The sequence below is a fragment of the Phodopus roborovskii genome, unplaced genomic scaffold, assembly GCF_943737965.1.
Source record: "Phodopus roborovskii unplaced genomic scaffold, PHOROB, whole genome shotgun sequence".
Taxonomy (NCBI): Eukaryota; Metazoa; Chordata; class Mammalia; order Rodentia; family Cricetidae; genus Phodopus; species Phodopus roborovskii.
Genome location: NW_026126525.1, coordinates 14968844 through 14993963, shown reverse-complemented (window position 1 = coordinate 14993963; position 25120 = coordinate 14968844). Strand labels below are relative to the sequence as shown.

Below are 25120 nucleotides of genomic sequence, written 5' to 3'. Positions count from 1 at the left end.
CACACTCATCCATAAATCATGACATAATCAAAACCTTAGGTCTGAGATGACTTAGTGGTGAAATGCCACTTATGGAGCAAGTGTAAGGACATTAGTTCAAATCTTTAGAATCCAGGTAAATGCCAGGTGGGCATGGCCACCACTTATAATTCCTACAGTTCAGAAGACCTTGTTAGAATTCCTGTAGCAAGCTGGCTAGCTAGATTAGTGAGCTCCAGGTTCAGGTGAGAGACTTTGCTTCCCTAAATAAGGTTGACAGTAATTGAAGAGGACTCCTAAAATCAGCCTTGTGATTACACAAGCACCTATCACTCATTACTCATTAGCCTACACACACTACACACACACACACACACACACACACACACACTATAGTGTATTCAAATTCCAGAGAAATTATCACAAAAAATTTACTTGAATGTGGTTCTTTAATTCTGAAATTCCCATTATTTCTAGTATACTGAAGATTTTATGTAAGTCATTTGCTTGTTTTAGAACCTAACCTTGTAGAATTATATTCTGTTAAGATGACATTTTGTAGTATGAATAATAAAAACCCAGAGACTGATATTGGGGTTTAAGCTGAAGATCAGAGAAGCAAAGCAGACAAGTTACCAGAGACTTCTCACCTCTACCAAGGCTGGGGAGATCCTGTCCTCAATATGGCTGGAGACTAATTGCCCAAGACTGGATGCCAGCTCTGAGACCCTGCTCCTGTGTTATATTCCTCTCTGGTGCTGGGATTAAAGGTCTGTGCCACCACCACCCAGCTTTCTATGGCTACCTAGTATGGCTGCTGGATTAAAGGTGTGTACCACCACTGACTGGCCTCTATGTCTGATTAGTGTGGCTAGCTTTGCATTCTGATCTCTAGGCAAGCTTTAGTAGCTCATAAACAATATATCACCATAATATTTTCTCTCATTTTCAGGACCAACATGTTTGTTTCCTCAGATGTCAACTCAAGGAGGCATTTCTAATGATGGAACAGAGCAGGCCTCAGCAGTTTTGCTTGCAGAGTCTTTCCTCTGCTGGTCCTTTTCCTGATTCATTGACTGGATGCATACAAATGATATCAAACCAAAGGCAGGGTCACCTAAGCTGAGTAGGGGAGAAGAGCTGTGTGCCATTATTTAGAAGGATACCTCTGACAGGCTAGAACTTTAGAACTGGAAAGTATCTCAAAGATCATGTAATAGCCATGCCATGATGGCATTCGCTTTTAATCCCAGCATAGCATTTAATGCCCAGCAGAGGTAGTGGATCTCTGAGTTCAAGGCCAGCCTGGCCTACATATTGAGTTTCAGGACAGCCAGGGCAACACAGAGAAACCCTGTGTCAAACAAACAAAACAAAACAAAGATCCTGTAATAATCCAAAGCTTTACTGGACTGTTTTTCTGACTCCCGTGTCTGGGTGTCTGGTTGTACAGTCCTAGGCTGGCTTCATGCTTAGTGTCCTCCTGCCTCTGTAGCTGTCCTTCCTAAGCACAGACATCACAGCCAAGTCTGGTTGCCAGGACCAAAGTTAAAAGTGGGTGAGGCTCAGGTTCTGATGTGTTGTCTCAGTATTCTTTCTCAAGTATTTCCTAACCAGATGAGACAAACTCCATTTTACATCACCAACTGATTTATTGTTTTCATTATTTCATTATAGTAAATCCTTTAAATCCTTTTCTTTTTTAAATTTTTTTTTTTTAGACCTTGTCTCTGGTTGACCTGGAATTCAATATGTAGACCAGTCTAGCTTTGGACTCACGCTTCTGCCTCCCTATTCTGGGATTAAAGGCAGGCTTGTGCTACCACATCTTGACCTCTTCTTACCTTTTGAGGATGTCTTCAAATCGTCATTTGCTATTCCCAAGATAACACAAGGTTCAGTTTTCTTGCATTTTTTGTTTTTGTTTTTTAAACCACTCAACCAACACAGCAAATTACAGGTATATAAATGAAATAGGATAAGTTCAATATTCGCATCACCTTCAATTTTTTTTTTTTTTTTTGCCTTTTGGAGTGGTAAGCTTAAGTTGGGTTAATATCTATACAGTGTTTCATTTAGACTCCTTGGAAACTTGTAGAGCCGATGGTGTGAATAAAAAACTTAAAAAAAAAAAAAAAGGTGAACATTATTTTCCTACCTAAGTGGGTAACATATGCTGTCAGCTGTCAGCGTTGTAGTGTAAAAAGCCGGCGCTGCCACCCCCACCCCAGACCTTATCTTCCTATGCTGTCCTGGCTTTCTTCAACTGTGTGATCCTTCTGCCTCACTCTGAGGTGTATGGCCAAACACCACCACGCATAGCGCCAACCATTCTTTATTTTTTTCTCATTTATTTATCTGCATATTTACTTATTTACTTGTGCTTATGTGTGGAAGTGAGATAACAACTTGTGGGAACTGGTTCTCTTTACGGGTTCCAGGTTATCAGGCTTGGGGATAAGCGACTTTATTGGCTGAGCCATCTAGGCCAACTATTCTGAGGTACAAAGCCTTGCCCTCGGCTTCTTAAGCATGTGAGAATTAAAGTTTCTTCAAGTGTGAGGCTGAATAATTGTTACTTCGTGAAGTGTTTTGTGCATCAGTGCTTACACTGGACCCCACAACTGGCCACGGAAAATCAGCTTCCTGCCATTCTGGGATTCATGCTGTACCTTGGCTCCCCCAGTTTTCCTATCTGCTGCCGTCAGCCTAGCTTGCTTGTTCAATAAGTGGTCTTATCTCCTCCGAGTCCAGTGTTCTAGCATATGCCCATTAGACAAAAAACTTCTAAAACTAACTTCATCCCTTTCCCGAAATCCCATCCCCGAGTCATTCCAAGCAGAAGAAATATCTGTTTTTAAATGCGAGCATAGAGGGACTGGGGCTGGAGCTCAAGTTGGTGGAGTGCTTGCCTACAGCGAGCCCGTGCACTTCCACGGTCCTTGCTGGGCACTCTTTGATGGCGACTCGTTCCCTCTCCACAAAACTCAGGGCTGGAATGGCAGTACACCTCCCTCCTGGGCTCCGAACGCGGCTGAGCGACTCCGGACGCCCTCGGCCCACAACCCCGGCACGCGTGCTCGGGCCAGCACTCCTGCTCCGCCGGTGAACGTGGGCTGCCGAGGTGACCCGAAGGTGATTCCGGGGTGGGCGGGACGCCTGGGCTCTCGCGAGATCTCTGTGAGGGGGCGTGGAGCTGGCGAGCAGGGCGGGCGGGCGGTGCTTCCTTGGCTTCTCGGCTGCACTCGGCGGGGCCGGCCGAGCCCAGGTCTTCCACTTCCGCCGGCCGCTGGGAGTACCGAAGCCCGAGAAGTCGGCGGGCGCCCCGCTGCCGCGCGTCCTACCCTTGTGGCCTTCCCTGAGTCAAGCCGGCCGCGCCGCCCCAGGCTTCGCTCTGCCGAGCCCGCAGCCCACGCCGCGGCCGACATGAGCTTCTTGTTGTAAGTAGAGCGGCCGCGCTGGCTTTGTTCCGCCGCCCCCTGGGCCGCGGGCTCCCGAGGCCCCGTCGTCCCGGTGCTGCCCGGCCCTGCCTCCCGTTCGGCCCTGCCTCCCGTCCTCTCCGCCCTCCCCGGCCCTGCCTCCTCGTCCTCCCTGTGCTGCCCGGCCTTGCCTTCCGTCCTCCCCGTCTTCCCTGGCCCTGCCTCTGCGTCCTCATCTTCCCTGCTTCCTGTCCTCCTCGGCCCTGCTTCTGCGTCCTCCGTGTGCTGCTCTGCCTTGCCTCACCGTCCTCCCGGGCCCTGCCTCTCTGCCCTCCCCTTCCCTGCCTCCTGCCCTCCCCTGCCCAGCTTCTCGGTTCTCCTTGTGCTGCCGGGCCCTGCCTCCCAGTCCTCCGTGTGCTGTTCTCCCCTGCCTCCTAGTCCTCCCCGGCCCTGCCTCGCCATCACTCTGGTGCTGTTGGAAGCAGGGCCCTGGTGCTCCTGGGCCCTGCGTCTGCATCTTCCTGACGCTGCCTTGGGCCATGCCTCCCTGCTCCCCCCATATATGTATACATGTATGCATATGTATATCCATATGTAGAGAGTGATGTGTGTATATGTGTGTATGTGCTTGCAAACTCACCTCCCACTCGTGTGTGCCTGTGTGTATTTGCACACTTACCTCCCACTCTCCCATCTGGCTTCCAAAGATTGTCAGGCTCTGTGTCAGCTGCCCATTGCTGTTTTCCGAGTCCCAAGCATAGAAGATGGAATTTTCTTTTCCAACTGTCCCCATACCTTTAACATCTTAGGTCTTACAGTTGAGAAATTGAGAGCAAAGTTCCATAGAGCTAACTTCAAAACAGGGCTGTTTGAGGGCCTGGATTCCCTGGTGACAACCAGGGGGTTTTCTTGTAGGATCTGGGTGATATGTGTGTGTGGGGGGGGTGGGGGGGTGTTAATTTAGGTCCACTGGCTGTAGGGCCAGACATTTTTTTTTTTTCCTTTTTCGAGACGGGTTTCTCTGTATCTCTTTGGAGTTTGTCCTGGAACTCACTTGGTAGCCCATGCTGGCCTCAAACTTATAGAGATCCACCTGCCTCTGCCTCCCAAATGTGGGACACCATCGCCGGGCACGCCAGCCATTTTTTAATACCGACTTGAGTGTTACATTTAGTGCTGGTCATTATTTTACTGAACCATTTCTTTCAGACAAATTTGAGGTGAAGGTAGGAGTTGGGGCAGAAAAATGGGACAACAAGGCTAGGGTTTGGAATCAACAAACTTCAGGTCCCTGGCATTACACCTGATGTAGCCCTTTTGAAAGCTTTCTAACAGAATAAAAATACGCCCTTTAAGATTGTAATCCACCTCATACACCCCTTGTCCCTTTATTGTTGTGGAGCAAACAGCATTTAGCAATTCCTTTCTATTCAGATTTCTCTTTCCTCTCCCATAAGTTTTAGTCATCACATTGGTATCTGAATCCTGGGTATTCACTCTTATTTTTACACGCTCAAATACAGGATATTATTTCTTTTTAAGGTGTTTAGGCAACGCTGAACTGTCATGGAAGGCTCACCCTGGGCAGATTTTCCTCCTAGGCACAGTGTCTGGCTTGTGTCAACCTGCCTGACACGTTTAAACTTGTAAATTTATTTTATTCTAGGGCTGATTCTGAGTTTGTCAGTAGGTGAGAGAAACTACAATAAGTTGTTGATTCATATTTTGCCTTTAATCAGTATACCCAAGCAACTCTCATGTTGAGTGCAATTTTTCATTGCTTATATCCTGTTCTCAAGGATTTAAATGGGATAGTTGCTGCTGACAAGCTTTTTTTCTTTTGAAACTCATAAGCTAAAGTGGTTGAAGTGTAGGAGGGCCATATTTGGCTGGAAGTTAGTGATGTTTTGTGAAACAAATAAATCCTGTTTTTAATGTGGCTCATATGAGGTTCAGATACATGGTGGGTTAGTTCATTTTTTTTTTCCTGATGAATATTAACTATATAAGATGGTATTTCTCTTACTCATGTGATCATCTGGAGAGTTTGTACTAATTAATTGGGGAATGGTTTTGTAGCGAGGTCACAGATAAGATGTTAATAACTCTCAACAGGTTTTGCCCATGGGTTTAACAATCCAGAAAAGTTAATTTGGAGGGAACCAGGCATGGTGGTGCAGACATTTAATCCCAGAATTTAGGAGGCAGAGTCAGGTGAATCTCTGTAAGTTCAAGGTAAGCCTGGTCTATTTAGAGAGTTCCAGGCCAGCCAGGGCTAATAGTGAGACCCTGTCAAAAACCAACAAATTTAATCTGGCAATTTTTATTTTATAGTTTCTTTAGTATTATTTATGAACCATCAGTGGAAGCAGAAAAAGAAAGAAAAATTAAGGAGTTAAGTACAGATGTCCTTTGGTTCTTGGAACCTTGTTGGGAAGGCTATTGTAAGCAGAAAAACCTAGGAAATAGGCCAGTGGGAGATAGGGTTAAAACGTGATGTGTAGTGTCCGAGAAGGAAAGCTCTATTGATTAGAAGCCCCACAACTTTCACTGTGGTTAGCAGTATCATTTATGTAAGATAGACAAGCTTCCTGTTTAGTGGAGTTTTAGTCAGTTTATGTTTTAGTCAGTGATGACAAGTGTTAAATGTCAGTGAGTTACTTACTGTGGAAGAGGACCAATGCTGCGGAACAAAGAAAGGCAGGGTAAAGAGCTTCTGGATAGGACCTGGAGGCAGATAAGGGTAATCCTGGTGGGTGCACAGGTGGTCTTCCAGAGTGATAGTATAACTTTTGTACAAATGCTTAGGATTTCCTTGCTTTGTGTGAAAGGCTGGCCTAAAGCTGTGGATGTACTGACATTGGCCTCTGCATGTCTGTAAATTAAACTGAACCCCTGGTTGGTGAATATAGAAACTTGACAGAAACTATGTTAGCTTTGTAGGTTCAAATTCTTCTTGGTTTTTACAAGATAGGGTTTCCTGTGTAGCTTTGCATCCTGACACATAGACCAGGCTGTAGACCAGACTGGCCTCAAAGCTCACAGAGATCCATCTCCCTCTGCCTCCCAAGTACTAGGATTAATTGTGTGTACCACTACTGCCCTGCAGATCAAATTCTTAACTATGTCTTCATCAGTGTGGAGAGTGTGGGTACTCCAGAGACAGTAGATAGTGCATCAAAATCATCTCTATGGGCATAGTTCCCTCATGAAGTTCTCAAGCATAGGAAGAAATTTGTTTTAAGTACGCTTCAAGAAAAAGTGATATGACATCACTTTTTTTATTATGAAAAAAGTTGGGTGCTATCTAGTGAAAGGTAAGAGTTCTCTAAGAAAGAAAGGGGGCAGTGGTATATTTCACTTGGGAAATAGGAAATTGCTTGTGAACTGTACATTCTGAAGTATGTACAAGAAGCTGTAGACTTTTGAAGTGATTAGATGGCCTCTTGTCAGTAATAATACCCTGTTCCCTATTTTACCTACGGGGCAAAGTCACAAACACCAGTTTAGGATTGCTGGCCCACCCAGTCTTTGGAACACAGGCTCTTCACTTAGGTTTCCCCCCCCCCTCCTGATAGTTTATGTTTGTAAAATGCAGAGAAATTGAGGATAAAAGTGATTCTTGGTAATAATCAAAAAATACATTGAATGTACTTTGTTTCTAGCATTTAAAAATTCTTTTGAGAAATTGAGAAAAATGAGAGTGTAATTTACTTTTACTTTTTTTTTTTTTTTTTGGTTTTTCCAGACAGGGTTTCTCTGTGGTTTTGGAGCTTGTCCTGGAACTAGCTCTTGTAGACCAGGCTGGTCTCGAACTCACAGAGATCGCCTGCCTCTGCCTCCCGAGTGCTGGGACTAAAGGTGTGTGCCACCAAGCCTGGTTGAGAGTGTGATTTTCTACTGTAAAGCTTTTTGATTAGGTTAAAACATGCAGTTAACTTTAGCAAAAGGTGGTTTAGGGATGTGAATGAATATAAATCATGTCTATTTCTGTATAGGAGAAGCAAAAATGGTTTGGGAATGAAAGGAAGAAAAAAATATATATTAGTCACCATGCTAGGCACCTTCCATTTTTCATTTGCAGCAATAAATAATGTAGGAAAAGAGACCAGAATTTTATTCAAGTTCATGTGTCTGTCTCCTTTCCTCTTGTCAGTTTTTCTGTCCCCCCCATCCTTATTTCTTGTTTTTAAGCAAATGATTTAGCTGATTTTAGTGCTTTGCAGTTTTCATCTATAACAGAAAGTTAGTTAATAAATGTCAAATTGTAACTTGGTGAATGTTTGCTGTGAGCCAGGCATGAGTACTTGAAAGGTTTACTTTTATTTTATGATGAGTGTTTTGCTTGCATTTATGTGTGTGCACCATGTGCATGCAATGCATGTGGAGGCCAGAAGAGGGCACTGGATCTGAGAACACTGGAATGTCATGAGGTTACTGTGCCCCTAACCTGGGTTCTTTTGGAGAGCTGTAGTGTACTTAGCTGCTGAGCATTTTCTCCAGCCTGGATACTCAGTGCTTTAAAGACCTTAGTTAAATAACTAGCAGGAATTCCACTTTTTAGGTAGGGAAACTGGCACAGGAAAGTCATTTAGCCAAAAATGATATAGCTAATTTGAGTCCTGGACGTCTAGATCTAGGCATATGACTTATTTTGTCTTGTCTGTAATTGATACAGCCCCATGCCTATATTTTTCATATCCTCCCCAACACTAGTGCTGGCTAGGAAGGTGTTGCATCAGTGACCTAGATCCTCAGCCCATATATACATTTATTTTACAAGTTGGGTCTGTTTTTCAGAACAGTCTGTGTTAGCAGGTACTATGCTTATATTGGTAGGATCTTTTTCTAAGGTTTTGTCACTAATACAGAGGAAGACAAAGGAGAAACTTTTAAACTTAATAATATTATAACTTATTCTTGTATTAGTGTTACAACAGAAGATATTACAAAATACAGTTAAGAAAAGAAAAAATAATTCTTGTTGAGCATGCTGGTACATGTCAGTGATCTCTGGGAATAGTAGGACTGCCAGTTTGAGGCCAGTGTGGAGTACATAGTGACACCCTGTATCAAAAAGTCAAAGAATATAATTTACAGCTAGAACTTCACAGATAACCATTATTTATATTTTTGAGCATAACATTACAAATATTTTCTGTCACATTATACAAATTGATAATTTATCACAGATAAGCATACATACATAGAGCAGGTTATTCATGTGTCATTTTCTTAGTGATGGTGCATAGACTTTTGGGCAAATGAAGTGACTCAGCTGGCTAAAGCATCTGCATGCAAAGCCTGATGTCCAGAGTTTGACAAGGACCTTTTAGGAGGCTAAGTCTCTTAAGGGTTACACTGCTATGCTATAGCATCACCCTGGGAAGCAGCCCTTTAGCATACTAACCTTTCAGGGGATACTGCCCATGTCTAAACTGTAGCACTAATGAACATAACATGTTATAATACCTTCAACTGGATGGATAGTTAGATGTAAAAATTATAGAAAATTTTAATTAGGATGCTAAGAATCAATAATTAAACAATTATTTTATAACAATAATTACAAATATAGCTGCAAAATCATTTCAATTGCTGAATTGTTTAACATTTTATTTTTTGCTAGGCATGGTGGTACAATTCTATCCTCTATATTGGTGTGTGTGTGTGTGTGTGAGAATTGGATCCAGGATCCTGCAAGGTCATGAAGACTTTATGTGTGTGCTTAACTGTCTTTTATAGAATGGTGTGATTCATATATACTACATCCATCCTCTTATGTACTGTTTTTTTGTTTTTTTTTTTTTCAAGATAGGGTTTCTCTGTAGCCCCAGCTGTTTGGAACTTTGTAGATCAGCTGTCCTTGAACTAAAAAAGATCCACCTGCCTCTGCCTCCCAATTTCTGGGATAAAAGGCATGCATCACCAACGCCAGGCTCCTCTTACGTACTTTTAAGTTCATATCTCAGTTTATTTACACAGTCTAAATGCATTATACTGTCTTTAAATAATGACAGGGAAACAGTATATATAATTTCCCCAAGTATTTTCAGTTCTTGTTTGATTGAGTCAATATGCAGGCTCATTTGGAGGGCTGACTGTATGTGTGTGTATGTTACATATACTGCACTACATACATACATACATACATACATATATATATATATATATATATATGAAATTTGGATGATCAGTTATATTAACTACCCTTTTAACCAAAATTCTGTGTTAAGATTGATTGCAAATGCTTCCTATAATATTGGGTAGAGGAACATTTAACTTTGTTTCCCCTTGCTGTTAGAGGAAACACTTCTTTGTATTAAATGACAAACAAGGTTGCATAGGAAATAAAACTGCTAATACTTACTATGGAAGTGCTTTATAGTTTGTAATCCAGAGTTGTTGGTTTACTGTGGGGAACTGAAAGTTTTTCTCCTCTTGAGTTAAACTGGAATATATAGAGAATGTTTATGTGTTTTGGGTATATCTACCACAGTCATTACAGTAACTATATTATTGTTAGGATTAATATAGCTAGTACAGTTTAAGTTTGGAGTCTGAAAGTGTAATTCATACTAATTTTTTGGATATTTAAGATGACTTATTTTACCCAGTAATAAATTGTAGATTCTTTCATTTTTGTTGAATTCTAAGATGTCTTTAATTCCTTTCTTATTTCTTCCTTGACCCAGACATGATTCAGTAGAAATTGTTCAATTTCCATGAGTTTATAAGGTTTCTGCAATTAGTGTTGTTGAATTCTGTCTTTAAACCATGGCGATCTGATATGATACAGGGGGTTATTCCAATTTCTTTGTATCTGTTAAAGTTTTATTTGTTACTGAGTAAAATTGTAGATTCTATTGATAGTATTTTTTAAATAATTTTTAAAATAATTTTGTTTTTTCTATTCATAGTGGTAGTCGCTCTTCTAAAACTTTTAAGCCAAAGAAGAACATCCCAGAGGGCTCTCACCAGTATGAGCTCTTAAAACATGCAGAAGCCACACTTGGCAGTGGCAACCTCCGGATGGCCGTCATGCTTCCTGAGGGAGAGGATCTAAATGAGTGGGTTGCAGTTAACAGTAAGTAGTTTTTCTGTTTCTCAGTAGATTGTGAATTGGGTCAGTGATCTCACTGCAGGTGAATGTTGAGGTACTGTCTATTCTAGGACCTATTCTCCTAATGGTCATCACAAGGTAGTGATGTCCTGATTCAGTGTTAGTCTTCATGTTATTTTGTCTGAGTCTGAAATTTCATGAAATGTCAAAAGAACTTTACTGTCACATTATTTTTTAATTATGTGAATTATTATAATATACTTATAAATAATATGATTTCTGGACAGAGTTTTGTTGTTAGAAGTAAAATGGTTTGTTTTTTCACTTTATTGGTGAGCACCATCTTACCTATAAGATGATTTTTGAGACATCTCAAAGATAATCAGAATAAATTTCTAATGTATGTGTACATTATTACAAAGTCTCACTGTGTAGCCCTGGCTGGCCTAGAACTCACTATGTAGATTAGGCTGGCCTTTAATTTAGACAGATCTACCTCCCTCCCAGTTGCTGGGACTAAAGGTGTGTGCTGCCTTGCTCTGCTGGCTCTGTTCCTCCTGTCCCCTCCTGTCCCTTCCTATCTCTTCTTGTCCCTTCCTGTGCCCTCCTGTCCCTTCCTCTCTTGTCCTCTTTCCTCTCTCCTCCTTTTTTTTGGCACTTGTTTGTGCTTTTGTACTTTTGAGACCCCATTTATTTACTTAGTTATTTGGATTTTTTATATTCATTCACTCGTGTGTTTGCATGTATGTGTATAATGTGTGTGGGTACACATGCCACAGCAAATATGTGGAGGTTAGAGGACAGTTTTTTCTCTGTACTGTGTGGGTTCTGGGGATCAAACTCAGGTTGTCAGGCTTGGTGGCAAGCACTCCTACCCACTGAGTCATTTTGCCAGCGTGCATATACTAATTAAGAAAGATTAAGAATGGCTATGTAAAACCCTGTTTTGTAGAACACAAGATGTTAACTATAGAAGCAGATAATTACCTCCTGTCTGTATTTTCTCTAAGTGGCTAGAAATGAGTATCTGCAATAGCTATCAATATCTTCCTCCAGCCCCTGAATACACACACAATTCACAGTGTGTTGCCTTTTTCCATTTTGAAGTAAGTTTTTGCAGGGGTGGCTTTAGAATGGCAACCCATTATCATTTAAATTTGTGATTTTATTCTGTCAACATTTTTCATAGGATTTTATGATTATCTAGAAAGATTTTTTTGTGAGGGGGCATTTTAAATTGTTACTTTTCCTCGTGTGTTGTCTTTTCTTTCTCTCATATAGTTCTTTGTATATTTTATATATACATCTTTTATGTGGGTTGCCAATAATTTTTCACACTTTGTTTTCTTGCTCTCTATTTTGGTATAGTCAGCAATTGGGGCTTTGGTGTGAGCTTTCCACCTGCTTTTGTAGGGAAAAGAACCTGGGGTTCTGCTTAAATAAAGTTACTCTTTTACTGTTTATTTTACTTATAACGGACATTTGCTTTGCAGCTGTGGATTTTTTCAATCAAATCAATATGCTTTATGGAACCATCACAGACTTCTGTACAGAGGAGAGTTGTCCGGTGATGTCAGCTGGACCAAAGTAAGACACAGTTAATGATCAGTTTTCCTTGTCACTGTTGTTGGATGCTCTTCCTGGGTTCTAGTAGTTCCCTTAGTGGCTTTCCTGTGCTTGTCTTCTGCTGTTTCCTGCCTTTCCTCTCCATACATGGTATCTTTCCTCATTCACCTAAACTAGCTTCCTGGAAACTCCTTGCCACTTACTCTGTTTCTTTTGAAAAATTGCTTCTTCTACCCTTCTTGGACATTTTTCTTCTCTTCTGTTTCTTCTTTTTATCTTATGTTAATGTTTTAAAATGTCTCACCCTTGTTCCAGGCCCATGCTGAACATTTCTTTCCCTATGGAGTCACTTAGGATTCTTCAGTGTGGATGTCCTCTTTCTGCCCAACTTTTTCATTTTAAAAGATTGGTGTGTGTGTGTGTGTGTGTGTGAGTGCGTGTGAGTGCAAGTGCCCAGAAGGATGTCCTCTTTCTGCCCAACTTCTGCCCAACTTTTTCATTTTAAAAGATTGGTGTGTGTGTGTGTGTGTGTGTGTGTGTGTGTGTGTGTGTGTGTGTGTGAGTGCAAGTGCCCAGAAACATCTGATTTCCTGGAGCTGCTGCAGGTTGGATCCTATTTCAGGTCCTCTGGAAGAGCTTTGCAGGCTCCAAACAGCTGAGGCATCTTTCTGAGCCCTAGTGGTTTCACTCTTATGATACATTTTTTTATTATGTCATGTTTATACTGTAATATTGTATAACACATTTAATATAAACCCAGAGACAAATATTGGGGTTCAGGATGAAGATCAGAAAAGCAAAGCAGCCAAGTCAGTAACTCTTAACCTCTACCAAGCTGAAATGGCAATCCTGTTTCCCATGAATTCTCCAAGGCAAATGCTCAGAGTTCCTGTCTCCTCCCGCTGTGTATTCCTTTTTTTGCCCAGCCATATCAGTCCTCTCTCCACCTTCCTAGTGCTAGGATTAAAGGTGTGTGATCCCAAGGGCCGAGTTTACCTTTGTGTATTCCTGAGTGGCCTTGAACTCACAGAGATCCATCTATCTTTGTCTCCTGAGTCCTGGGGTTAAAGTTGTGTACCACCACTGCCTGGTCTGAGTGGCTTTGCATTCTGAACCCTCAGGAAACCTTTATTAAATTATAAATAATATCACCACAATATTGTGTGTGCACTCAGGATCAAATCAAGGGCATCAGGAAGGCTTCTTAAATTCTTTATTTGTTCTTTTAAATCTGTCTTGGTGCAAAGACAGAACTTACCACCTCTTCAGCAGTCAATATGGATAGACTCTGCCCTTTTGAAGTTGGCTTTTACTATTACTACTAATAAAGGACACTGCTATTTATTTAGTGATAAATAAATATGTCATATATTTTACTTCATATCCCAATGTTTACCAGAAAATTACTGACCAACACACAGAATTTAGTCAGCTGATCATAGAACTTGCAGCAGAGATATGGAAGCCCAGGAATGGTGTGTTGCTGTCTCAGGAGGTAAACATACACTGGCCATTCTTACTAGAAAAGTAGAGAGCTCTGTTTTGCCCTGTACTTTCTTGCCCACAAGTGGGAGTTTCCCCACGTCTGTTTCCTGCTTCCTTTAGATTTCTATTAGAATTGTGGCTGGTGGTTTTCACCTCTTGAGGAACTTTTTATTTTGGCAAACTGCTTTTTTTATGGAAATTTTGTTGCTGCTTTTTTGAGACAGTCTCCCTGTAGCCCAGTCTGTCCTGGAACTCATTATGTAGCTCAGGCTAGCCTCTGGTTCATAGAGATCTGCATGCCTCTTCTGAATCCTGAGATGATTGGTGTGTACCACATTTGACCCTCTGTAGATTTTAAATCAGAAATGCCTTTCCTTTTCAAATTTGATTTTAAATGAATTAGATATCCCTTTGGCTAAATATTGTGGTTCAGACAGATGAAAATGTCTTAGTTTCATTATATTTCTGTCTCTTTTGTTTCTTTTGTTTGTTTTGTTTGTTCAGATAGGGTTTCTCTGTATTGCTTTAGAGCCTGTCCTGGAACTAGCTCTGTAGACTAGGCTGGCCTTGAACTCAGAGATCTGCCTGCCTCTCCCTCCCGAGTGCTGGGATTAAAGGTCTATGCCACCAATGCCTGGCCTGCCTCTTGTTATTTTAAGATTTTATAAGAAAAAGAGGCATTGCAAAAATTAAATTCCCTTTTATAACTTAATTCCTGTTGGGACTATTGATGTTTAGTTCAGATGTTTTAAGTTTCATGTGAAAATAGATGGTTTTAATTTTGTTCTTACATGGTTAGTATGTATTGAGGAAGTAGCTCTACCTTCAAAAAAAAAAAAAAAAAGTAGATTCTTCTGTAGCACATTGCCTGCCCACCTGCTCTTCACTCTCTTTTTCCCTTAAAAATTTTGTTTTGAGACTACATCTTACCTATGCAGTCCAGGTAGGCATTAGACTAGAAGCTTTCTCAGTTGTGTTGGGATTATAGCTATATTCCCATGATTCCCAGCTCTTTTTTTCCTTTTTCTATCTTCCTCTTTTGAGAATATTCCCTCACAAGATAGGCTTTCTCTGTGTAGTCCAAGCTGTTGTAGAACTTGCTCTGTAGACCAGGCTGGCCTCAAACTCAGCTTGCCTCTGCCTCTGCCTTCCAAGTGCTGGGATCAGAGGTGTATACCATTACCCCCAGGCCAATGAGGTAATTTGTGTAATTTGTTTTATTGTTGTAGTGAAAAAATACCTGACAGAAGCAACTTGAAGTCTCAGTTTTGGCTCACAGATTCAGGGCATTTCAGTCTGTCACAGTGGGGAAGGCATGGCTTGTTAGGAACAGTCTTTGCCCCAAGTCCATACCTGTGTGGGGTAGTGTGGATGATGGAAAGGCTATCTATAGATAATAAAGAAAGAGAGAGAGAGACAGAATAAAGGTCAGGAGGGCAGATCAGTCAATACTGAAATGCCATGAGTTTATTTTTTGAAACTCTTATATACCATAACCAAAAAGTGGAACACAGTATCATGTATATGGAACAAACAGACTTTTCTTCCTCCCTTATTCTCAGCATTCAGTAACCACACCTTAGCTCTAAACTTCTTGTTCCCTAGCTTTGAGGTCAGGAGTAGCCATACCTCAGATTCAGGTTTGTTGTTATTTTGATTAAGATGGCCGAAACATCCTTCTGTAGCCACACCTTTGACCTTTAGGTCTTGTGACTTGCTGACAGCTTTGAACTCTGTCCTTGTGCCAAGATGGAGTGCAGTCATCTTTATGGGCACCCACAATAGCTGATGGTTTGGCATGGAGCAGGAGGATCAGGAAGGATACTGGAGAATCAGAAGGAGAGACAACTCCAACTGAAACCTTCCATGCCTGTACCCAGTGGTATACATGCACCATTTGTAAAGGTTCCACAATAAGCCAACACCTGAAATGTGGGACACATTTCAGACTCAAACCATAACAAAATCTTAATTATAACAAAAGAAAAGACTAGGGAAGGAATCATAGGTTTAAGTGCTAAAGGTATAAACAACATATAGTTGTTTCATTTTTCAAAAAGTCTTAGGGTGTTGAAAGTTCCGAGATAATTTGTAAAACTTCAGGATATCGAATATGAATCTTTCTGTCCCACTAGCAAATTCCCAAATAACCACACAGAAACTTGCTTGGCTGATAGGTTAAATTTGTTTTTAATTAGCTCTTATTACTTAAATTAACCAATTTCTGGGTTAATTAATCCAATTCTGGGTTAAATAACCTTTGTGTTGCCCTGAGTCTTGTTACCTCACGTATGTATTTCTCATCCTGTTCACTCTGCATCTTCTCTAGATTCCTCAGACTTTGCCCTTCTTCCTAGCATCCTCCTAGTCTGGCTCTCCCATCCAGTCTCTTCCTGCCCAGTCAGTTCTTTTTTAACCAGTGAGAGTAATGCATATTCACAATGTACAAAGATTGTTCCACAAAAAAATAAACAAACATGATTGTGAAGAAAGGGTAAAGACTTTCAAGCTTCTTAACATAGAGAGAAAATATAGATGCCCTTTTGTTTCCTTTTTAAAAATTCACTTTTATTTGATATGCATTGGTGTTTTGCCTACATGTATGTCTGGTTGAAGGTGTTGGATTCCCTGGAACTGGAGTTGTGAGCTCTCTTGTGAAGCTGACAATTGAATCCAGGTCCTCTGGAAGAGCAGCTAGTTCTCTTAATTGATGAGCCATTTGTCCAGCCCACCTTCTTGTTTCTTAAAGATGCATTTATTTATTTTATATGTATGAGTGTGTACCATGTGAATTCAGGAGCCTGCAGGGACTAGAACAGAGTATCAGATCCCCCAGAAGAGGACTTACCAGGGTAACTGCAAACTACCATTTGAATGCTGGAAATGAACCCAAGTTCTCTGCAAGAGCAGTAACCACACTTAAGTGTTGAGTCATCTCTTCATCCCTAAGTGCATGTTTCTTTAGTGAAGAGTAATACTAGTTAAATCTACTCATCAAAGAAAAGAGGCCTAAAATTGTACTGAGTATTTAAATTTTATAATAGAGGAAGTTTTGACTGTGAAAGTGATTACCCATCACACCAGGGCACCGGTAGGTGTTGGGAGTCTCCCTTTTGAGACTTAACAGTGGATTTGATTGGTCATTGCTCATGCTTGGCAGTGATAATAAAGGCTATTCTAAGAATGTTTATTAAGGTTTATTGCTCTTAGAACAGTTTTGGATTATTATTAAGATATAGATTTGATAAATAGAAAGGATCGCCATTCATAGTATTGAAGATAATTTTTACCAGTTAAATACCATGTAGTAATTCTCTGTTATATGGCTATTTTCTTAGGCTCAGTAGTCTGTTCTTCAGTCAATCAGGTCAAACTCTGGGGAAAAGGTTAGAAAACAGTTGATTAAAAAAGTGAAGTTGTAGCTGGGTGGTGGTGGTGCATGCCTTTAATCCTTTAATCCCATAATTTAGGAGGCAGGCAGCTCTTTATTAAGTTCAAGGCCAGCCTGGTCTACAGACAGTTCCAGGACAGCCAGAACTACACAGGGAAAGCCTGTTTTTTTCCTCCTTACCTTTTTTTTTGGGGGGGGTTGGGTGGGGTGGGGGAGGGGGTTCGAGACAGGCTTTCTTTGTATGTTTTGAACCCTGTCCTGCAACTTCTCTATAGACCAGGCTGGACTCAAATTCACAGAGATTTGCCTGCCTCTGAGAGTGCTGGGACTAAAGGTCACCAACGCCAGCTGAGAAACCCTGTCATGAAAAACCAAACAAAGGATAATGAAGTAGTGCTGGGTGTTAGTGTCACTCACCTTTAATCACATCACTTGTGGGCGAGAAGCATGGTGTACAGAATGAGTTCCAGGACACCCAGGTCTTTACAGAGAAACCCAACTCAAAAAACAAAACAAAACAGCTACAAAAAAGTGAAATGGCAGAAGAATTGTTAAAAACTAAAAATCTCCATGCTAGTACAGTTTATACATTTTATATTTTGGAGTTTCAGCTATGTACTTAGTTCTTTAAGGCTATGTTGATGTATATGAATACTGTGCAGTTTGTACTACTGCAACACATACAGGGAGGTTTTGTGTGTGTGTGTGTGTGTGTGTGTGTGTGTGTGTGTGTGTGTATGAGCGAGAGAGAGATTGAGATTGAAAAGGCCGTTTTTAAGAAAATAACTTGAGGTTTAGCCAGAATATAGATCAAGTAACTTGTTTTATATTTGCACTTGTAGGTAGATTTTTCAAGGGTAAGCTGTTAATTTTAGACAGGCAGTTCATACATATTTTTACTTATATATTTGTGGACATCCATCCTGCTAATCTGCATTTCATTTAGTGTTCTTTGTTCCTGACCTTGTGTTTCTCACGTGATGGTTGCATATTAATCAAAGGGTAATGTTAATACTGAAAATGAGCATTTTTGAGTTGCCAATTAAGGGTATATTAGTTCCTTGTACAAATGACTAAACTATGGAACCATTTTTATTTACATTAGTTCTACTTTGAATTTTCTGTCATTTTTTATGCTTAACCCTCAAATTTAAAGCCCGAAAGTAAAAAGAATTACACTGCATTTTGTGTAAGAAAGGAAAACAACTATAAAGTTCAGAGGTAGCCATTGTAGAGTAATAACTTCTTCCAGTTTTGCAATCTATTATTCTACTCTGTGTTAGAGAGAGCGCTTAATTCAGGGGCTGTGCATGGCGGCCTGTGTTTTAACCCCAGCAATTGGGAGGCAGAGCCAGCCTGGTCTACATAAGGAGAAACTTGGGGGTTTTTGTTGTTGTTTTCTTGTTTTTATTTTTGTTTTTGTTTTTTTTAAACAAAGAAAAAAGACAAAGAAAGGAAAAGATAGAAAATGGGATAAGTAGGGAGATCTTCTATAGATGATGAGTTTGATGGAATCTCCTTAGGTTGGATTGTGATAAGAGCAAAACAGGCTACTGTTGATTAAAAATGTGTACTTACTTGGAAGAACAGATTGTTTAAAACGTGTGTGTACACATTCATAATACAAATACTTATATGTGCACGTTCATACCTCTCTTGTGATCTCTATGTTTTCCGTCTTTCCCATGGCAGATATGAGTATCACTGGGCAGATGGAACAAATATAAAAAAGCCAATCAAGTGCTCTGCACCAAAGTATATTGATTACCTGATGACCTGGGTTCAAGACCAGCTGGATGATGAAACATTATTCCCATCAAAAATTGGTAAAATTATTTTATGTAGTTGGAATAAATCATGATGTATTTAACTTTGCTTCTGTAATTACTATCTCTCTCCTCCTGTCCTGCCCATTTGAGTAATTTCTTGGGACTTTGTTGATGAGTGTGTTTATTATGCAGTTTCAAAGAGGTGCCTGAGCTTGCTGAGTTATGAAATAATCGACTGTCTCATGTAAATTGTTTTTTTTTTTTTTCACTTTACACCAAATGTTTTAAATACCTCTTAGATGAAAGGCTACACTTGAAAGAAAATAAGAGATCTACTTCTTGACTTTTATTATTTGCTAAAATAAAAGTTCTTTTTTCTTCCAAGATAGAGTTTGTCTGTGTAGTTCTGGCTGTCCTAGAACTTACTCTGTAGACCAGTCTGTTTTTGAACTCAAGAGCTCTGCCTATCCCTGCCTCCTGAGTACTGGGATTAAAGGTGTGTGCTCAATATGCAAGGCTCCCTTTTTCCTTTCTATTAAAAAAAAAAAAAAAAAAAAAAGAATTATAAATACCTCGTAGTTTTTTTTTTTTCAGTAGCAAATTCCAGATGGAAGCATATTACTGTTCCAGAACCATAGCAGGTTACTATATCAATCAAAATATTTCTAATTGTATACATTTCAAAAGTGTTCTTGTGTCCCTTTTCCCACTAAATTTATTAAGGATACTGCCTTATCAGGATACTGCCTTATAGCTTTAAGTGATGGACAGATGAATTTGTGATATAGGTAGGTAATAAAGTCTATCCTATCATAAGACAGCTAATAATAGTTATTATACTGTTAATTTTTTTCCCCCAAAGTTCACATGGCTTGTATCTTGTTTTATACTTATAATAAAGATGATTGTGGTTTTTATGGTTCATAAAATGAATCTTAAAAATTTTATTTTGTTTTTTTGAGATAGGGTTTCCTAGCTCAGGTTGGCATCTAACCCATGGTAATCTTGTTTGAGTCTCCTGAGTGTGGTTACAGGCATAGGACATCACGCATCATATAGATTTTGAAATACACATTGAGTGACTTGTTGGGTATATTTCCTTAAAGATAGACCTGTCAAGTCTACATTGTTAATATGTATTTGTACCTTTTCAAACTATTACAATTATTTTTTTCCCTTATTTTTCTTCCTTTTTTTAAATTTAATTTATTATTTTACATGTCGATCCCAGTTCACCCTCCCTCCTTTCCTCCCTCCCTCCCACCCTTTCTGCCCCCCCCCCCCCCCCCCCCCCCCCCCCCCCCCCCCCCCCCCCCCCCCCCCCCCACCAAAAGAGGGGGACCCCCCCCCTTTGGTCCTCCTGAACCCCCCCCACCCCCTAAGAAGAGGGGCCGACCCCCCCCCCCCCTCTCTAAATTAAGGCAGCTCCCCCCCCAGGGGGTTTTTTCCGCACGCCCCTTTTCCCCCCCGGGATCCCCCCCCCCCCCCCCCCCGCGGGCCCCCCACCCCCCCCCCCCCTCCGGCCCGCCCCCCCTTCCCGGGGGCCCGAGTCAGTCCCATGCTGGATTCCCAGCTATCAGTCTGGGGGCCTATTAGCTCTTCCTTGTTCAGGTCAGCTGTCTCTATGTGTTTCTGCAGCTTGGTCTTGTCCTCTCCATCTACATCTGGGTTCTACTTCGACTCAGTGTTTATGTATGGGTGTTTGCTCATGTTTCCAACAGGTATTAGATGAGGGCTCCATGGAGAAGTTAGTTGTTGATCTCACTCTCCGGGAAGGGCATTTATGGTAGCCTTTCCACAGATGCTCAAATTGTTAGTTGGCAGCAGTCTTGTAGTTCTCTAGACCTTTCTTTGTGTTCAATTTTATCTACAAACCAATATTGGCTCCCTCTTTTATGTTCTCGTTTCTCTCTCTGTCTCTCTGTCTCTGTCTCTGTCTCTGTCTCTCTCTCTCTCTCTCCTGTCTTCTATTCCTAACAGGGCTCAATCTTCCTACTCGAACATGTTTTCCTTTCCTCCCCCTCGCTTTTTCCTACTTCTCTCTCCATTTGCTGCCCCCCCCCCACTTGCCCTGTGCTCTGGGGGACTTATCCCTTCCCTGTTCTGTGAGGGACTTTATATGAATCTCTTAGAATACACCTTGTATCCTAGTTCCTCTGGTGGTGTTAATTATAGGCTGGTGATCCTTTAAAATCCATATATGAGTGAGTACATACTATGATCCTCTTTTTGTGACTGGGTTACCTCATTCAGGATGGTTTCTTCAAGTGCCATCCACTTGCCTGCAAATTTCAAGATAACATTCTTTTTTTCTGCAGAGTAGTATTCCATTGTGTAGATTTGCTACATCTTCATTATCCATTCTTCAATTGAGGAGCATCTAAGTTGCTTCCAGGTTCTTGCTATTACAAATAGTGCTGCTATGAACATAGTTGAACAGATGTCTTTGTTGCATGGATGTGGATCCTTTGGGTATATGCCTAAGAGGGGGATTGCTGGGTCCTGTGGTAAATTAATTCCCATTTTCCTGAGGAACTGCCATACTGATCTCCAAAATGGCTGTACCAGTTTGCATTCCCACCAGCAGAGGAGGAGTGTTCCCCTTTCTCCACATCCTCTCCAACATGAGTTCTCATTGGTGTTTCTAATTAGCCATTTTGGCAGGAGTAAGATGGTATCTCAAAGTTGTTTTGATTTGCATTTCCCTGATAACTAAGGATGTGGAGCATTTTCTTAAGTGTCTTTCAGCCTTTTTGATTTCCTATATTGAGAATTCTTTCTTCAGTTTTGTACCCCATTTTTTAGTAGGGTTATTTGGTGTTTTGTTGACTAGTTTCTTGAGTTCTTTGTATATTTTGGAGATCAGCCCTTTGTCGGATATAGGATTGGTGAAAATCTTTTCCCAGTCTGTTGGCTGCCGTTTGGTCTTGTCCACTGTGTCCTTTGCCTTACAGAAGCTTCTAAGTTTGAAGAGGTCCCGTTTATTAATTGATGGTCTCAGTGTCTGTGCCCCTGGAGTTATGTTCAAGAAGCGGTCTCCTATACCAATTTGTTCAAGGGTACCTCCTACTTTCTCTTCTAAGAGGTTCAATGTGGCTGGATTGATGTTGAGGTCTTTGATCCATTTGGACTTGAGTTTTGTGCATGGCGACAGACATGGGTCTATCTGCAGTCTTCTACACACCCCTCATCCAACTGTGCCAGCACCATTTGTTGAAGATGCTGTCTTTGCCCCATTGTATAATTTTAGCTGTTTTGTCGAAAATCAGGTGTTCATAGGTGCGTGGATTAATATCAGGATTTTCAATTCGATTCCATTGGTCTACCTGTCTATTTTTATGCCAATACCAGGCTGTTTTCAGAACTATAGCTCTGTAGTAGAGCTTAAAGTCAGGAATGGTGATGCCTCCTGATGTTCTTTTATTGTATAGGGTTGTTTTGGCTATCCTGGGTCTTTTGTTTTTCCATATAAAGTTGATTATTATCCTTTCAAGGTCGGTGAAGAATTGTGGTGGGATTTTAATGGGGATTGCATTGAATCTGTAGATTGCTTTTGGTAAGATTGCCATTTTTACTATGTTTATCCTACCTATCCAAGAGCATGGGAGGTCTTTCCATTTTCTGGTATCTTCTTTAATTTCTTTCTTTAGAGTCACAAAGTTCTTATGATATAGATCTTTTACTTGTTTGGTAAGCGTTACACCAAGATACTTTATGTTGCTTGTGGCTATTGTAAAGGGTGATGTTTCTCTGATTTCTTTCTCTGCCTCTTTGTCGTCTGACAAAAATAGGGCTACTGATTTTTTTGAGTTTATCTTGGATCCTGCTAGTTTGCTGAAGGTGTTTATCAGCTGTAGGAGTTCCCTGGTAGAGTTTATTGGGTCGCTTATGTAAACTATCATATCATCTGCAAATAGAGACAGTTTGACTTCTTCCTTTCCAATTTGGATGCCCTTGATCTCCTTTTGTTGTCTTATAGCATTAGCTAGAACTTCTAGTACGATATTGAAGAGATATGGAGAGAGAGGACAGCCTTGTCTTGTTCCTGATTTTAGAGGAATTGGCTTAAGTTTGTCTCCATTTAGTTTGATGTTGGCAGTTGGTTTGCTGTATATTGCTCTTATTATGTTTAGGTATTTTCCTGTTATCCCTGACCTCTCTAATACCTTTATCATGAAAGGGTGTTGAATTTTGTCGAAGGCTTTTTCCGCATCTAGGGAGATAATCATATGGTTTTTTTTTTTTCAGTTTGTTTATATGGTGGATCACGTTGATAGATTTTCGTATGTTAAACCATCCCTGCAATCCAGGTATGAAGCCTACTTGATCATGGTGGATGATTTCTCTGATGTATTTTTGAATTCGGTTTGCCATTATTTTATTGAGTATTTTTGCATCGATGTTCATCAGGGATATTGGTCTGTAGTTTTCTTTCTTAGTTGTGTCTTTGTGAGGTTTGGGTACCAAAGTTATTGTGGCCTCATAAAAAGAGATTGGCAATAAACCTTCTGTTTCTATCTTGTGGGACAGTTTGAGGAGTAGTGGTATTAGTTCTTCCTTGAATGTCTGGTAGAATTCTGCACTGAATCCATCTGGCCCTGGACTTTTTTTCGTTGGAAGGCTTTCGATGATTGCTTCTATTTCATTTCGGGTTATAGGTCTATTTAAGTTGTTTGTCTGTTCTTGATTTAATTTTGGTAAGTGATAGTTATCCAGAAACTTGTCCATTTCCTTTGACTCTTCAATTTTTGTGGAATACAGATTTTCGAAGTATGATCTGAAAATTGTCTGGATTTCCTCTGTGTCTGTTGTTATGTTCCCCATTTCGTTTCTGATTTTGTTAATTTGCATGTTCTGTCTCTGCTTTTTCGTTAATTTGGATAAAGGTTTATCAATCTTGTTGATTTTCTCAAAAAAACCAACTCTTTGTTGCATTGATTTTTTGTATTGTTTTCCTGGTTTCTATTTTGTTGATTTCAGCCCTCAAGTTGATTATTTCCTGGCGTCTGCTCCTGCGGGGTGAATTCGCTTCTCTCTGTTCTAAGGTTTTCAGTTGCGCTGTTAATTCATTTATGTGACTAACCTCTGTTTTCTTCATATGGGCACTTAGTGCAATGAACTTCCCTCATAGCACTGCTTTCAAGGTGTCCCATAAGTTCGGGTATGTTGTATCCTCATTCTCGTTGAATATTAGAAAGTCTTTAATTTCTTTCTTTATTTCTTCTTTGACCCAGGAGTGGTGCAATTGCACATTGTTAAGTTTCCATGAGTTTGCAGGTTTTCTGCTATTTGTATTGTTGTTGAATTCCAATTTTAAAGCATGGTGGTCCGATAAGATACAGGGGACTATTTCTATTCTCTTGTATCTGTTGAGGTTTGTTATGTCTCCTAGTATGTGGTCGATTTTAGAGAAGGTTCCATGTGGAGCAGAGAAGAAGGTATATTCTTTTGTCTTTGGATGGAATGTTCTATAGATGTCTGTTAGCCCCAGTTGAGACATAACTTCTGTTAATTCTTTTGTTTCTTTGTTGAGTTTCTGATTTGTGGTCCTGTCTAGTGTTGAGAGTGGTGTATTGAAGTCTCCCACTATAAGTGTGTGAGGTTTTATATGAGCTTTGAGTTTTAGTAGTGTTTCTTTTACGAATGTGGGTGGCTTTGTATTAGGGGCATAGATGTTCAGAATTGAGACTTTGTGTTGATGGATTTCTCCTGAGATGAATATGAAATGACGGTCTTCATCTCTTTTGACTAGTTTTGGTTTGAAGTCTAGCTTGTTAGATATTAGGATAGCTACGCCTGCTTGCTTCTTATTTCCATTTGATTGGAAACTCTTTTCCCAACCCTTTACCCTGAGGTAATGTCTATCTTTGGAGCTAAGATGTGTTTCTTGTATGCAGCAGAAGGATGGATTCTGTCTTCGTATCCATTCTGTTAATCTGTGTCTTTTTATAGGTGAGTTAAGACCATTAATGTTGAGGGTGAGTAAGGACAATTGATTGTTGATGGTTGTTTGATTTAGGTTTGTTGTTGGCAGTGGTATTGTGAATATATTTGTTCTGCTTCACCCTAGGTTTCTGGTGTAGTTGCATTATCTGTTGCCTACATTTTTGTGGGCGTAGTTACCTTCCTTGGGTTGGAGTTTTCCTTCCAATACTTTCTGTAGGGCTGGATTTGTAGATACATATTGGGAAAATCTGGTTTTGTCATTGAATATCTTGTTCTCTCCATCTATATTGACTGAGAGTTTTGCTGGATATAGTAGCCTAGGCTGGCATCCGTGTTCTCTTAATACTTTTAGAACATCTATCCAGGACCTTCTGGCCTTGGGGGTTTCCATGGAGAAGTCAGGTGTAATTTTGATAGGTCTGCCTTTATATGTTACCTGTCCTTTTTCCTTCGCTGCTCTTAATATTTTTTCTTTATTCTGTATGCTAGGTGTTTTGATTAT

The 25120-nt window shown here is 40.4% G+C and overlaps 1 protein-coding gene across 1 annotated transcript in view; it reads left to right on the top strand.

Moving 5' to 3' along the window:
• Window positions 1-3285: 3285 nt before the first annotated feature.
• The window catches only part of Mob1b (MOB kinase activator 1B), a 30837-nt gene continuing 9002 nt past the window's right edge, over window positions 3286-25120 (top strand). The window contains exons 1-4 of the mRNA XM_051198101.1: window positions 3286-3419; window positions 10319-10485; window positions 11955-12048; window positions 18596-18729. Of these exons, the coding sequence (XP_051054058.1) occupies window positions 3406-3419; window positions 10319-10485; window positions 11955-12048; window positions 18596-18729 (409 nt within the window). The 5' untranslated portion in view covers window positions 3286-3405. The remainder of the gene's footprint in view (window positions 3420-10318; window positions 10486-11954; window positions 12049-18595; window positions 18730-25120) is intronic.